Raw genomic sequence first — 14947 nt, forward strand, 5'->3', positions numbered from 1 at the left:
TTTTTTTTGCATTGCGTTTTACTTTGTCACCCAGGCTGGAGTGCAGTGGTGCAAATACAGCTCACTGCAGCCTCTGCCTCCTGGGATCAAGTGATCCTCCTGCATGCGCCACCACATCAAGCTAATTTTCATAGTTTTTGTAGAAATGGGAGTTTTGCCATGTTGGCCAGGCTGGTCTCAAACTCCTGAGCTCAAGCCATCTGCCCACCTTGGCTTCCCAAAGTGTCAGATTATAGGCATGAGCCACCGCTACTGGTCCCCTGGAGCTTTTAAGGTACACCCTTGTTCCTCCTGAGCCAACTCTGTGGAGTTGTCCCTGCTATGCTTAAGGATTTATTGAGCACCTCCTATGTATCAGGTAATGTGCTAATCATTGAAGGGGTTTCAAAGAAAGACATAGTTATTTGTCCTCAAGGTACCTGCAGTCAGGTTGGAGATGAATAAATGTAAAATAAAAAGAATAAAGTCAACCAATCTACAAGTATTTAGATATGAATATTTCCAAATGTAATAAAGATACCAAATGTTGTAGGAATTCAGAAAATGTCAGGGACAGCTTCACAGAGCAGGTGGAGGAAGGTAGGATTTGGGTGGATGACGAGAGGGTGAGGCAGATTCTGAATTTTCTTTTGAACTGAGATTTGGCCACATTCGGGCATTCCTTATGCCAGTGGTCCCCAACCTTTTTTGGCATCAGGGACCTGTTTCCTGGAAGACAATTTTTCCATGCACTAGGGGTGGGGGGATGGTTTCGGGATGAAACTGTTCCACCTGAGATCATTGGGCATTAAATTCTTAGAAGGAGTGTGCAACCTAGATCCCTCGAGTGCACAGTTCACAATAGGCTTGGTGCTCCTATGAGAATCTAATGCCCTGCTGATCTCACAGTAGGCAGAGCTCAGGCAGTAATGCCCGCTTGCCCGCCAGTCGCGTCCTACTGTGCGGCCCCCATTCCTAATAGGCCATAGACCCCAGTACTGGTCCATGGCCTGGGGCTTGGGGACCCCTGCCTTATGCCATAAACCCTTTATTTGGAGGCCATCAATTTAGCTCTACCCAATCCCCATTCAGCTTCCAGTGAAGGGAATAAACATGGGTAGCCAAGGAGAAGCAGGCATTTTTTTCAGCAGGCTTCCAGAAAGGAATCTGAGGTAATTCGGATAGACAAGGAAGAGGCATCAGTCTTTGTTTCCATAAACCGCTGTTGAGTGTGGGCCACGGTTAACCTGAAAAACTCCTAGAAAATAAGGATTCACAAAGCCCCATCAATCCGATTTTGCTATAGATAATTGCATGCAGTTTCTGAGCTGTCAAAATCCACTCCTGCTGAAGGCCCTTCAGAACAGAGGAAGGTCACGCTGGACACCAAGGGAGAGACTCCAGGGAGCGTTTTGCTGGCGTCCTCCCTAGGAGGGCAGCCCTCTGAAGGGTCCGGTAAACACCAGCTTGGATGTGAGGACCCCCGCCTGAGCCCCTGCTGGTTCTAATGAAGTTAGCTCCGTGCTCTCCTGACTGTAGAGGAAGGGACAGGAGTGTGTCCCTCCAGCAGGGTTCGGTTCTCCCCCACCTTCTTCAAATCCCGCAGAGCTAGGCACAGAGGGTCTTTGTCTTGTGTTCGAAGGAAAAATAAATGCATATCTGGCTTAGAAAGTCTTCAGCAGGTAAAGGCATTCTTCCAAAGCACCAGTGAGCCCTCACAGTGACTGGGCAGGAAGCGAGAGGGCTCCAGCACAGGCCATTGTCAGGCTCGGGGCCCCATCAGACCAAGTCTCGGGAACGGGTTCTGCTCAGCCTCTGTCTAAGGAGGTAACTCTGGCCCCCTGCACCACACCCTTGCTCCCCCATGTAAGCCCTGAAGTGTTCCTGGTCCTGTACCTCCTGTGTTCAGGTGTGAGACTGTAAGGTGCTATGTGTGAGCACATGTGTACATACACACACACACACACATTCATTGTGGTGTGATACCAGCCCCAGCCCCGCCGGTCTATGTGTGGTCAGGTTGTCCACTTGGCTGTTGGGGTCTCTGTCCAGGTCCTCCTGGAGCCAAGCCTGGCCCTCTGATTGTGAGCCTGTCTGTCTCCTGGCTCCTGCTGGGCTCTTTTCCAGGGGCCAGACTTTGCTGGAAGGAATTCTTCCTATGCCTCACTGAGTCCCAGTTCTGTCCTGTCCTGTTGGGCTCTGGGAAAGTGCATGTAGGAAGCCCCTCAGGCCCCCTGCCATGGCCTGCCTGCTCCCTCTGTTAGAGGTACTCTCTTCTCCTCTCCCAATTAAAATCTTGGCTCTCCCTGGCTCACCCATGTACTCCACACCTGGTTTGGTCTCCAGGTGTGGACACATTCCACAGTGTCCTTAAACCATGGGACCAGGTGCTGCATTCCCAGCCACCCTCCTTGCCTGGCTCAGGGAAGCCCTTTGCAGAGAACACCTGGATTTGATTCCTTGGAGCCTGACGCCCATTCAGAACATACGTAAGTTGGCCCCAAACTCCTTGGACTTAGATGCGTAGGGCGCATTTCTGTCTAGGGTGAAGCTGGCCGTTTTATTTCTAGTGGTTTTCCCTTTCCAATATTCCCTTCCCACCCATATCTTGTCCTGGCTGGACCCCCACTTCTCTTCCCCGCCCCCTCCATGAGTATCCAGTGTGTTCTTTAGCAAGATCAAAGCTGTTTCTCTCATCAGCCACACAAAACCTTTTCGGATCCTGATTTTTTTTTTTCAACCAGTACCCAGTACCTGCTTCTCCTGGTTCTACCCTTCTGCATATTCCATTGTGTGCCCCTACAGCAGCAGGGCAGGGCCCCTCCCTCTGGGACGAGGCCAAGTATGAATTAGAATGCAGCACTGCCACTAAGCCAGCGACCCTGGGCTGGCCGCCTGATGTCCTGATACCCTAAGGCTGTCCAGGGACCCTGGGCAGATACCTTCATGGCGGCCAGGTGTGCTGTGTCTGCTGCTGTGTTCTGACCTTCCCTCTAGACCCTTTGTCAAAAGAGTTTGAACTTGTTCCCAGGGGGTATCACTGGATCTTCAAGTAGGGACTGACATGAGGGAAAGAGTGTTTTTCAAGATTAGCAGGACAGCAGTGCTCAGGGTAGACTGGGAGATCTTTGGGGATGAATTTCTGGCCAGCTGTTAAATCCTAGCAGCAGGTCCTGTCTGCTCTAAATAGCCCCACATACCAAGATAACCTCACACCTTGATTTTTCAGGATTTGGCAAGTCTGATGAGAGCCCTTGAAACAAAAGTAAACTCAGGCAAGCCGAGCGCCTTTTGTATTCTCTGTAAACATTTAGAGAGTCACTTTCTTGACCCGCCTATGAAAATGTAGAAACAGACCTTATTTGAACAAGCTGATTGGCAACTCTGGTGTATTGATTTTAATTTGGTTTTTGCCTGATTCATCAGCTGGAGACTTTAAAACATAGCCAGATTCAAAACCAGTTTCTTGGCGGGGCGTGGTGGCTCACACCAGTAATCCCAACACTTTGGGAGGCTGAGGCGGGCCAATTGCCTGAGGCCAGGAGTTGGAGACCAGCCTGGCCAACATGGTGAAACCCTGTCTCTACTAAAAATACAAAAATTAGTCGGGTATTGTGGCAGGTCCCTGTAATCCCAGCTACTCAGGAGGCTGAGGCAGGAGAATCGCTTGAACCCAGGAGGCAGAGGTTGCAGTGAGCCGAGATCGCGCCACTGCCCTCCGCCCTGGGAGACAGAGACTCCGTCTAAAAAAATAAAGAAAAAACGGTTTCTTCTCATTTTGTCTAATTTTAAAAAATCTAACCATCCCTCCTTTTCTTAAAGATAATCCTATCTTCCTTCCTTTACAAACAAAATCCCAGTGACCCCCCCCTCCCCCTGCACCAGGGATTTTGAATTCCTTTGGTCTGTTTTCTGGGTATGGATCTGGCTTTCAGCCTGTTAGTTGAGGCTCGGGGAGGAGGTTTTCCTTCCAAGCCAGCTGTGTGCCCAGTGCTCAGAGGTATGGATGGCATCAGGCTGACTGGTCAAGACCAAATGCTTCTCCAGTCACCCCAGCCTGGTGACCTGGCCCAGCCAGTATGCCACTGTAGTGTCAGACTCTGTGGCTCTCCTCTTGGAGTTCCTCCACGGTCTAACAAGCAGCTGTTGCCAGGTGAGCAGTAAGGGCCATGCTTACTTTCATCAGTACGTTTGCTGCTGGACAAAGCTTTAGATCTGTGGACAACAAAACTAAGCATGTGTCTAATGAATGTGTCCTCAGGCTGAAGGGAAGGCCATTTTGCTTTAAGGGTCTGTGTATCTTCTGTTAAGAGGTAGCAGCTGACTTTTTTTTCTTCATCTGTGAACATGTGTACTAGGGTGAAACAGTTTTGTTTTGTTTTTGTTTTTATTTTTGTTTTTTGTTTTTTGAGATGGAGTCTCACTCTGTTGCCCAGGCTGGAGTGCAGTGGCGCAATCTCGGCTCACTGCAAGCTCTGCCTCCCGTGTTCATGCCATTCTCCTGCCTCAGCCTTCCGAGTAGCTGGGACTACAGGCGCCCGCCACCATGCCCGGCTAATTTTTTTTGTATTTTTAGTAGAGACTGGGTTTCACCGTGTTAGCCAGCATGGTCTCGATCTCCTGACCTCGTGATCCACCCACCTCGGCCTCCCAAAGTGCTAGGATTACAGGCATGAGCCACCGCGCCTGGCCAACAGTTTGTTTTTTAAGTGAGCGCAGTCTGATTGGACTTCTGCTGGAGGAGCATCTGGAATCTTGGCATTAAAGTTTGCCAACTCACGAACGATGTTATCATCACTTATTTGATGAATGTGAGGAGCAGGCTGATGGTGCTGTGGCAGTCAGCAGCTTAAGACGCTGCTAGGGAAATGAAGGAAATAACAACAGGGTGATGGAGGGGCATTTTCCTTTAAAAGAGCCTAGTATTTGAAAACCAGCATTTCAGAAATGACATACAGATGATAGTACAATCCTTGGGTTTATTTGTTTACTTATTTATTTTTAGAGACAGGGTCTCGCTCTGTCACCCAGGCTAGAGTGCAGTAATGCGGTCATAACTCGTTGCAACCTCGACCTCTTGGGTTCAAGCGTGCCTCAGCCTCCTGAGTAGCTGAGACTACCGGTGCATGCCACTAAGTACAGCTGATTTTAATTCTTGGGTTTATACATAGTTTTTCATTTTAGGGCTCCTTTAAGTAGTAGGCTTCCATAGTCAGTCAGTTACAAACTACAGATTTGTACCCTACTTTTTAGGACACCTTTTCTGCATGAGCTGAACACTATTTCAAGAGCAAAAGATTATGTCTGTGGTGGGGGGATGGAGGGATGCAAGAAGCAGGGGATGGAGGCTTCCGCCCAGAAACTCAGAGATTCTATAACAAAAAAGGGATTTTCTAGTTGCCTCAAAGGCCAACCCTGCTTTCTAGGCTAGTGTGCCTCAAGCCTTTTCTTGCTGGGTCCTGATTGGGCTCCTTGAGGCTAAACTGGTAAAGGAGGCTAGAACATGTAGGTTCCCAGAGTCTATAAGGTTGAAGTGGGACTTCTTGCTGTCCAGCCCTGACTCCTTACCCATAACCTCCTTGTCCTGGGGCATTGGGAAGCTAAGGAGGATTTCTGGACTCTGTTGACCAGACTGGGAATGCATGTATTAAAGAGAGAAGCCCTAGGCCAGGCGCAGTGTAATCCTAGTTCACACCTGTAATCCCAGCACTTTGGGAGGCCTCGATGGGTGGATCACCTGAGGTCAGGTGTTCAGGACCAGCCTGGCCAACGTGGTGAAACCCCATCTCTACTAAAGGTACAAAAAAATTAGCCAGATGTGGTGGTATGCGCCTGTAGTCCCAGCTACTTGGGAGGCTGAGGCAGGAGAATTGCTCGAACCCAGGAGGTGGAGGTTGTGGTAAGCCAAGATCACGCCATTGCACTCCAGCCTGGGCAACAAGAGCAAAGCTTCGTCCCCCAAAAAAAAAAAAAGATGCCCACTAATAATTGTGTATAGAAAAGCATTGAATGGAAGGTCAGGTGCTCTCTGGGAAAAGTCCAGGAATACCCACCTACCTGGTGAGGGGAATTTGTTCCTGTATTCAGCCAGCCATGATTGAGTACCTGCTGTTGGCCAAGCATGGTCCCTTCCTAGGAACACACAGGCTGTGACAGCATGGCCCCTCCCAAGCAGCTCGCTTCTAGGGTGTTTCCATTTTGTTTGAGAGAGGGAGGTTGGTCAGTGAGAGAAAGACATAAGTACCAAAGCAAATAATGACAAGCTTTCGGGTGTCTTGTGACTGTGTTAATAAGTTGTTTCTATGCTTGGGGTTTTTTTGGTCATAATAACTGTCTGGACAGATGCAAAGTAATCATGACCTCAGCTCCTTCCTCACCTGTGTAATTGAGGTATCCAAGACACTCTTACCTCTTCCACACCTGTGAAGAGGCAACTGTGCCATCCAGTGGCCCAACGTGCAGCCGGGAAGGGGGGTACACCCATGGGAAACACTAGAGCCATAAAGGAAATTGCCTTTTTTGTGAGTAGAGAGGTGGTTGGCCCAGGTGTTTACCCAAGTCGTTTTCTGCTCTCAGAGCTCATGTTTTGCTCTCAGAGAACACAGAACTGGTTCTTCACACCCATGTAACGTGCATATATTATACATATCATCCACCTGTTTATACTTGAAAGCCTTTTGGTCTTTTGCTGGCCTCAGTGCTCCAGGCTAACTAGCTCTCTTTCTTCTTGCTTGTTGAACCTTAAAAGTTCCTCATTCAAGGATAAAGGAGACCACTTATTATCTGGAGGTTGGTTATGATCATTTCCATCCCAAGTTTGCTGATGCAGGAAAGTAAGGTAAATAAGTGGAATGTTAGGAGAAGGTTCTCACCCGCCTTTGGCCTGCGCAGAACACTGGAGCTATTTCAATGGGACTCAACTGTCCTTCTCACTAGAATCCCCCGGGAGTGTCTAAAACCCCATTTATCCAGCCACACCCAGACCAGTAAATCAGAATCTCAAGGTGGGCTCAGGCTTTGGTGATTTTGTTGTTCCCTGGGGATTCTGATGTGCAGACAGCGTTGAGAGCATCAATCTACACTACTTTCTCATTTCATACTGGAAGCAGACTGAGGCCAGGGGTCACCTTCCACGAGGTGGGCTGGTCCTAACTCTCGGGCCAGAGCTTTCCCCTGGGTGCCCACTGCCTCATGTTGTCCTTCGGGCTGAGCTTCTGCCCCAGGTGACTGCATAGGGGATTGGCCTTGACCAGCTTGCCCCACCAGACCCCACGATGACACTGCTGCACCCTCACTGGTCGGCAGAGACAGCAGCGAGGCCCTCACCTGTCTCCCAGTGCTTTCTTCAGGGCACTCTGCTTACCAGGCTCAGGAGAGAGGAGCCCTCCAACAGAGCTGAGGAAGGTACCCGGACCACACACAGCTCCATTTTGCCTCTCACTCTCCAGGGTCCTCAGAGTTAATGCAGATCAGGATGACGACAGAGCATTAGTGAGGAGGGCCTTCGGGATGGTCAGGCCTCTGGGCCTGCGTCCCCTCATCAGTGTGGATGGTTGGCCTCTGTTCCTGGCCTGGAAATAGGTCCAATGACGCTTTTGTGCATAAAAGTCACTGTAGAAATACTGGCCCTCGGGCCTGCCTCTCCCAGTGCTTTGTCACTCCGGCCACAGGTTCTTCTGTGTACTTTTTTTCCCCTCTCTTCTTCCCCAAGTGACCTTTCCTTAAGCTTTCAGTGTAAGTGGACTTATTCTAACAGTATCCTTGTGACCAGCCCTGCGTCCCAGGAGTATACAGTGATTTGCACCCACAGAGGAACCGTTACCCCTTCATGATGAGTGGATTAATTTGGTCCACGTAGGAATATCCAGATATGCAATTGTGTTGTCATGGATTATGACTTCCTTGCTTAGCATTCCAAGGATATTGTAAAACAGGCGTGGGTGCTTTCAGGAGGCTGCCTTATGCATGAGCATTAAGCATGAACTCCAAAGTGTGGCCAGTGTGGAAGGATCTAACTTGTAACTGTCAGACAAGTCGAGGAACCCTGAGTGTACTTTCAGTCTGGAGACTAGACATACACACTTCCATCTGATGATGTCAGTGCATAATACTCTTGCTTTGAGCCCTGCCAGTCTCTTACCATATGTCTACTTGGTCAGCCTGCTATTTTGGTCCAAGGCTAAGTATTCTTTGTCGGTCATTAAAATATGCAAAGACCTCTGCTTGTTAAGTCTATAATGATAAGGAGTTTGCATAGTAATGGACTTAATTTATGAGGGAAATTACAGAGTGAAGAGTGGCTCTTTAAGATTGGCCGCCCGCTCTGAGGCTTTTTGTTTATTACAGGCTTTCTGGGGTTAGAAGGTGAGGGAGAAGACACTACGACATACCTTGGGAGGATCCAGCAAGGTGTGGGGGTGGGGCAGAGATGAGCGCTGCTGAGAGACACTACCAGTTCACAGGGCAACCCTTGAGGCAGGGAACAGGTCCTCATCTTAGGCTGGAAGGGCAGGCATCCTTTGCTGTTTGGTGGTGCCATAGGATGGTTTCTTTACAATGACTGGTGGTAGTTCCAAGTTCTCTTCTTTGTCTCAGAATATACTGGTTGGTTCCATTCACAAAGAAGGGAAGTACATCTGCTGAAGTTAAAGGAACAGGTGGGCATTTGGGCTGTGGATTTTTTCCCCTTTAAGGAGTCCTGATCAGAAGTGACCATGCGTGCCAGTGCGTGCCCTTGCATACCGGCGTGTGTGTGGGTGGGTGGGTGGGTGTGTGTGGGTGTGTGTAGGTCCGTCTGAGTTCAGACTTCTATAACGAAGTACCAAAGACTGGATGGCTTATAAACAATAGAAATGTATTTTCTCGGTCGGGCGTGGTGGCTCATGGCTATAATCCAAGCACTTTGGGAGACCGAGGCAGGCGGATCACTTGAGACCAGTAGTTCGAGACCTGCCTGGCCAATGTGACGAAACCCCGTCTCTACTAAAAATACAAAAATTAGCTGGGTGTGGTCGCGTGCACCTGTAGTCCCAGCTACTCGAGAGGCTGAGGCACAAGAATTGATTGAGCCTGGGAGGCAGAGGTTGCAGTGAGCCAAGATTGCGCCACTGCACTCCATCCTGGGTGACAGAGCGAGACTCTGTCCCAAAAAAATAAATAAATAAAAAGTAAAGAAATGTATTTTCTCACAGGTCTGAAGGCTACAAGGTCACTGTCTGGGTGCGAGCATGGTTAAGGTCAGAGGAGGGCTCTTCCAGTTACGGATGACCAGCTTCTAGTGTCCTCACATGGCAGAAAGGGAGCTAGAGGGCTCTCCGGGGTCCCCTTTACGAGGGCACTAATCCCATTCATGAGGGCTCCACCCTTACGACAGATCACTTCCCACAGACCCCACCGCCTCATACCATCACAGTGGGGGTTATGATTTCAACACGTGAATTTTGAGGGGACACAGACGTTTAATCTGTAATAATGTGTGTGTGTGAATTCACACCTGTTCAGATCCTGAGGGGAATTATCGAATGTGCTGGGTTTTAGAAAAACCCTTATAACTGTAAAGAAAGGTATACTCTCATCTGGTTCTTTTCCAAATGAGCCTTTCTCGTTTCTGGTGCAGGAAGAGGTGGCTACGGCTTTGTGAGAGGGGAGTTATTGGGTTGTGTGCTTTTGTGGATGGGCATGATTTTCTAGGGTGAAACGCGCTAGTGGATGTTGGAGGAGTCTATACTTCCTAGCAGGGCCTTCTGTGCTCACTGTGGGACTCAGCTGGAGTGTTCTCCACACCACAGCCCTGAAGGACGCAGGGGCTTCAGGGACTGTTAATGGGGCTTCCTGGTGGCTGTCCCGTGGATCCCCATGTGACTCTGAGCCCCTGAGGACAGGAGGCAAGCCTGGTTCAGCTGTGTGTTCCCGACAGGGCTCACGGTCACATTGTTGAGTGGGTGGGGGTGGATGCATGGAGAGGTGAACCTGCCTGGCTGGGCTGTGGGCTCTGCCAGAGCCTGGGCAGCATCCGTGCTGCCTGAAGAGCCCACCTAGGGCCTCCCCAGGGCTCCTTAGGGTACCTGAAGGAGGGCAGCCTTCAGCCCTTCTCCTGCATGATCGCCTCAGTTGCCTGGGTGCAGATTGAACAAAACATCAATTGCCTATTTACTGGTCACCTGAAAATGCTCTTCTACAAAGGAAGGCTCAAAGTGTGACAGAACGTGTTGAGATTCTCAGGATCCGAAGCCTATACATTTATTTCTGCCTGTGGAAGTTATCTCTAATGACAATTTAGATGTGCATACTTAATTTAAGTAAATACTTAAATGAGTGTTTTACTTTGGATTTAAAAGCCCAGAGCATCATACAGAGATAAACAGTAAATCTTTTAATCACTGCCTTCTGGCTGTAGGGAGACCTGAGAGCAGTGCAAGGAGACCTGGGGGCCACTAATTTTATAGGTGGCCAACACATCAGTGAGTATGACTTGTGCTTCTCAGTGCACCCCGTTGTGTACATGCACAGAGTTAGTTGTGCTTTGAAGTGGGTATAGGTGTGGAAGGAACACGTACACATCTTGGGTGGGCTCAGGCACAAGGCATTTTAGGGTGACCCTGTCACTGGCAAGGCCTTGAGTGGGGGCCAGAGCCTAGAGTTAGGACACTCAGCCTGCTCCTCGTCAGCTGAGCTGGGGTGCAGGTCAGGGTGCAGCCTCAGTGGAGGAAACTGGAGTGTCAATCAAAAGCCCAGTAGCTCCCGTTCATTAAGAACTGCCGTGGGCCTGGGACTTTACATGTGTCCCTTTCTTAGTTAATTGCTGTTTCCCATTTCATGGATGAACAAACTGAGGCTCAAGGATTAAGGAGCTTTCTTTCTTTTCTTTTCTTTTCTTTTTTTTTTCCCCCCAAGACGGAGTTTCGCTCTTGTTGCCCAGGCTGGAGTGCAGTGGCTCGATCTCGGCTCACTGCAACCTCTGCCTCCTGGGTTCAAGCGATTCTCCTGCCTCAGCCTCCTGAGTAGCTGGGATTACAAGCATGCACCACCACCCCCAGCTAATTTTGTATTTTCAGTACAGATGGGTCACCGTGTTGGCCACGCTGGTCTCAAACTCCTGATCTCAGGTGATCCATCTGCCTCGGCCTCCCAAAGTGCTGGGATTACAGGTGTGAGCCACCACGCCCGGCCAGATTAAGGAGCTTTCTCAGACCCCAAAGCCTTTGGACCCCAGGATTGCAATTTCAGTGTCTGATTCTAGCCCCTAGGCATTCTCCTGTGTAGAATTACACCACCCTGGATGGGTAACATGGGGTTTCTGCTGCTGAGATCTGCAATGGGCAGGTGTGAGTCTCCCCCAGTCCAGCCTGGGACTCAGCACCTGGAGAGAGGCTAGGCTCGCTGCCTGCTTTCCTAGGATTAACTGGGATTTCAGAGGGCTGTGCCTCAACCCATAGCATAGGCACCTTAGAGCTCCAGCTGCAGGTGCTGTCACAGGGATCTAGGCAAGCTCTGTCCCTTGAGTTACCGGGCTGTGCGGAGAAGTCCTGTCTACTCATGAACTGGCTACCTGTAAAATCAGTTCCCACCTCCTCAGCTCGCCTCTGCACCGCTCTCAGGTAAGACTGGTGCCTCCTCCACAGCTCTGGCTGACTCTTAGAAATCTGGCAATATTATGGAAATGGAAATTCACTGTTAGTTAATTGCAGAGTGAAACCACAGTTTCTGTAGAAAGTCCGGTATGTCATGAACACAGAGGGCGATGTGTGTGCTTGGTTCACACATATTGATGAGTGAGGAGCTGAGAGTGTTCTATGTTCTACTGTTTTACAGTTGGAGAAGAGACAAGGAGGCTGTATGAGTATTTTTTTGAGACGGAGTCTCGCTCTGTCGCCAGGCTGGAGTCCAGTGGCACGATCTCAGCTCACTGCAACCTCTGCCTCCCAGGTTCACGCCATTCTCCTGCCTCAGCCTCCCGAGTAGCTGGGACTACAGGCGCCCGCCACCACACCCAGCTAATTTTTGTATTTTTAGTAAAGACAGGGTTTCACCGTGTTGGCCAGGATGGTCTCAAATTCCTGACCTCAGGTAATCAGCCTGCCTCAGCCTCCCAAAGTGCTGGGATTACAGGCGTGAGCCACCACGCCCGGCCACAAGTATTTTTTTTTTTTTTTTTTAAGGATTTGAGTATCAAAAAATTATGAAAGGTGGAAAATTGGTGAAGCTGTTGAATAGTTTGCTACAAAAATGACCTTTCTGATTGTCTTAGAAAAGCCAAACAAGCCAAAGGTATCAGAGTAGTTGGTCAGAAAAAGTACACACAAAATTAGAAACAAAAACAAAACAAACACCAAAAAGTCATTTCATTCTTTGTTCATTAGGACAAATTAGAACATGGTTATGACTGCATGTTCCTAGGCTATGTTTTGCCAAATGTAGTAAAACATAGACTTATCTTAATATTTTTAGTTCCATTTTAAGGAACAACCCAGTCAAACTTTTTCAATCCATCCCTGCTCCTCCAAATCATTTACTATCAAATGATGGTCTTTGTTCAAGTAGATTTATTTAAAGTTACCACCACCCTACCCTGCTCCCTGTACCTGATATTCTTAGTTAACTAGGACCTGTTCTTATTTCAGCCTAGCAAAAGAAACTGGTAGACTAGGGAGGTTTTAGCAAGCGGTTTGCAATTCCTTAGCAGCCCAGAAGTGTTAATGTTTTGCATAATCATGCCACATATTTATTCTTTCTACCCGGTCTATGAGAAACTCTCTGAAAGGAATAATTTTTTTCTTGTTTCTAGTTGCTTTTGAAATCATGGCCATCCAGGGAGCATAACCTTTTTATTGCATCCTAATGATTTTGAAGTTGTTTTTAATAGGGTTTCAGATTTCATATTTATCAGTTACCGGGTTCAAATCAGTGATAGTGGAATACTTAACAGTATTAGCTAATGCCTTAGAAAAGCTGCACACAGCGCTCAAGTTATCCTATATATTACAAGAGGCACCTTGTCTTTGTGTGTGTGTGTGTGTGTGTGTGTGTGTGTGTGTGTCCTTGGGGGAAATGGCAGCATCAAAAGATCAGTCACTTCCTTAATCATCACAAAGAGGCCCTCTAACCAGGGAGAATGCTCAGGATTCAGCCAGCAAGATGGGCCTGGCGTGCAGGGTGGGAACATGGCAGCCTCTTAGAGACAGCTTTTGTCTGACCTTTTCTTAACGGACTTCATGTTTTTGTTTTAGGGCAGTTTTAGATTTACAGAAATGTCTGATCAGTTCTGCAATGCAGTTTTAACTCCCAGATTTTTTCCTTCTTTCTGCAGACGGCGCCTCATCTCCCAGAGATCTTCCTTAGAGACCCTGGAAGATATTGAGGAGAACGCACCTCTCCGGAGGTAATTTTCTGTTTCATTTATGTATATGCAAACAGTACACCATGACAGCCAGAGATTGATTTTGGTTTTTTATGTTCTTGGTCTATAGAATTAAATTTTAAAATAACCATCTGAACTCCAGGGACTATGGGACATCTCCTAGTGTCCAGCCCACCTCTGAGGACCATTAGAACTAGACAACATTAAATCCAGTTAGGTGTTGGAATAGCCCAGTTTGCGTGGAGATTTGGGTGCTTTTCTTTCCGTGGCTCCTCTTCATTTTGTTAACTGCTGCTTAATGGAACAAGAGCCCAGCATTGTCCTGGCCCGTCCCCCAGGTGCAGTCACACAGTAGGTACAGTCCTGGACTTCATTCTCAGCAGGAGGGGCAACAAGAACTCCTCAGGAGGTGACCACGATGTCGCTCCCTGGCTAGTTGCTGGGAAGCCCAATTAGGATAGTTGTGAGTGCTCTCTGGGGTCTGAAAGTGTTCTGTTTCTCCCTCGGGATTGGAAAAGTGCTTGCAAGGCGTCTTTTTGGGTGACGGCCATTGCTGAGCTGTGCTGTGCTGTGCCGGTGACTGACAGGTGGTTCTCCTCTAACCCAGCCAGGCCCTCATGGAGGAGAGTGCACTCAGGTACTGCACCCCCTTCCATCCTCACTGCAGCCCTGAGCTGGGTGGGGCAGCATGTGGGAGTGAGCCAGGAAGATGGGACACAGGGGCTTCCTGGGGACCGCAGGGCAGGCGGCAGCAGGGAGGGCGTCGGGAGGAGGTGAGCTCCTGTGGACTTCCATCAGCTCCTCCTCGAACCCGCATCTGCACCGTGCGTGCCTTGGCCAGGCCAGGACTTGGGAGTGCCTGGCTCTTCCTTCTGAGCCTGGCAGGGTGCTGCTGTAGGGGATGGCCTCCCCCTGGATCTGGCTCCTTCCCCACCTGAAGCTTCACTCCCAGGGCAGAGCCCGTGTTTACGGGCTCCGCCTGCATGAAGAGCAGAGGGCAGAGTGAGCACAGAGAGCCTGGGGTCAGAGGGGAAGTGTCCGGCGACTGTGAATTTTGTCACTGACATCATCCCAAAGAGAAAGGGCTGAACAGTCCCATCTCCACTTTTGGAGTCTTTTTCAAAGCGTGGGTAACCTCCAGGCGCCTCCTAGGATGTGTGGTATGTGGCTGTGTGGCAAACGCGGCCTGGGAACAAGTGTTACTCTGTGAGGAGCAGTTAAGTGGGAGAAGGCCATTTCCCTGCAGGAGTCATACAGAAAGCTACGCTGAAAGTCAAATGAGGGAGCTGGCCTTGGTCCACATACTCAGCTAGCATGGAGGAGAGGTGTTTGCAGGTGCACTGAGTGGCTTTGGTGTTAGAGTGAGTGACATCGCGATCTGACTGAGGTTCTCCCTCACTCCTGCCACAAACGGGAAAATCCATGAATAACATTGAGAAGCCCCTGGAGTTTCGAGAGGCTACTAGAAGCCATGGTCCTTGGAACAACGTGGCCACTGTGAGCTGAAGGAAACCGGGTGACTTGCGGTATCGGCTACAAAGGGTTCTCCCCTCTTCAGGAATTCCCAGGCAGGGCTGTTGAGCCTGGGGATGCAGTGTCCTTGAGTCTCGA

General features: G+C 49.3%; 1 protein-coding gene across 2 annotated transcripts in view; it reads left to right on the top strand.

Moving 5' to 3' along the window:
- Positions 1–14947, top strand: part of CABLES1 (Cdk5 and Abl enzyme substrate 1) — a 123249-nt gene that overhangs the window by 40394 nt on the left and 67908 nt on the right. For both annotated transcript variants that reach the window (XM_054461027.2, XM_054461026.2), the window contains exon 2: positions 13286–13357. In XM_054461027.2, coding sequence (XP_054317002.2) covers positions 13286–13357 — 72 coding nt within the window. The remainder of the gene's footprint in view (positions 1–13285; positions 13358–14947) is intronic.

Source organism: Pongo pygmaeus, chromosome 17 (assembly GCF_028885625.2).
Source record: "Pongo pygmaeus isolate AG05252 chromosome 17, NHGRI_mPonPyg2-v2.0_pri, whole genome shotgun sequence".
Taxonomy (NCBI): domain Eukaryota; kingdom Metazoa; phylum Chordata; class Mammalia; order Primates; family Hominidae; genus Pongo; species Pongo pygmaeus.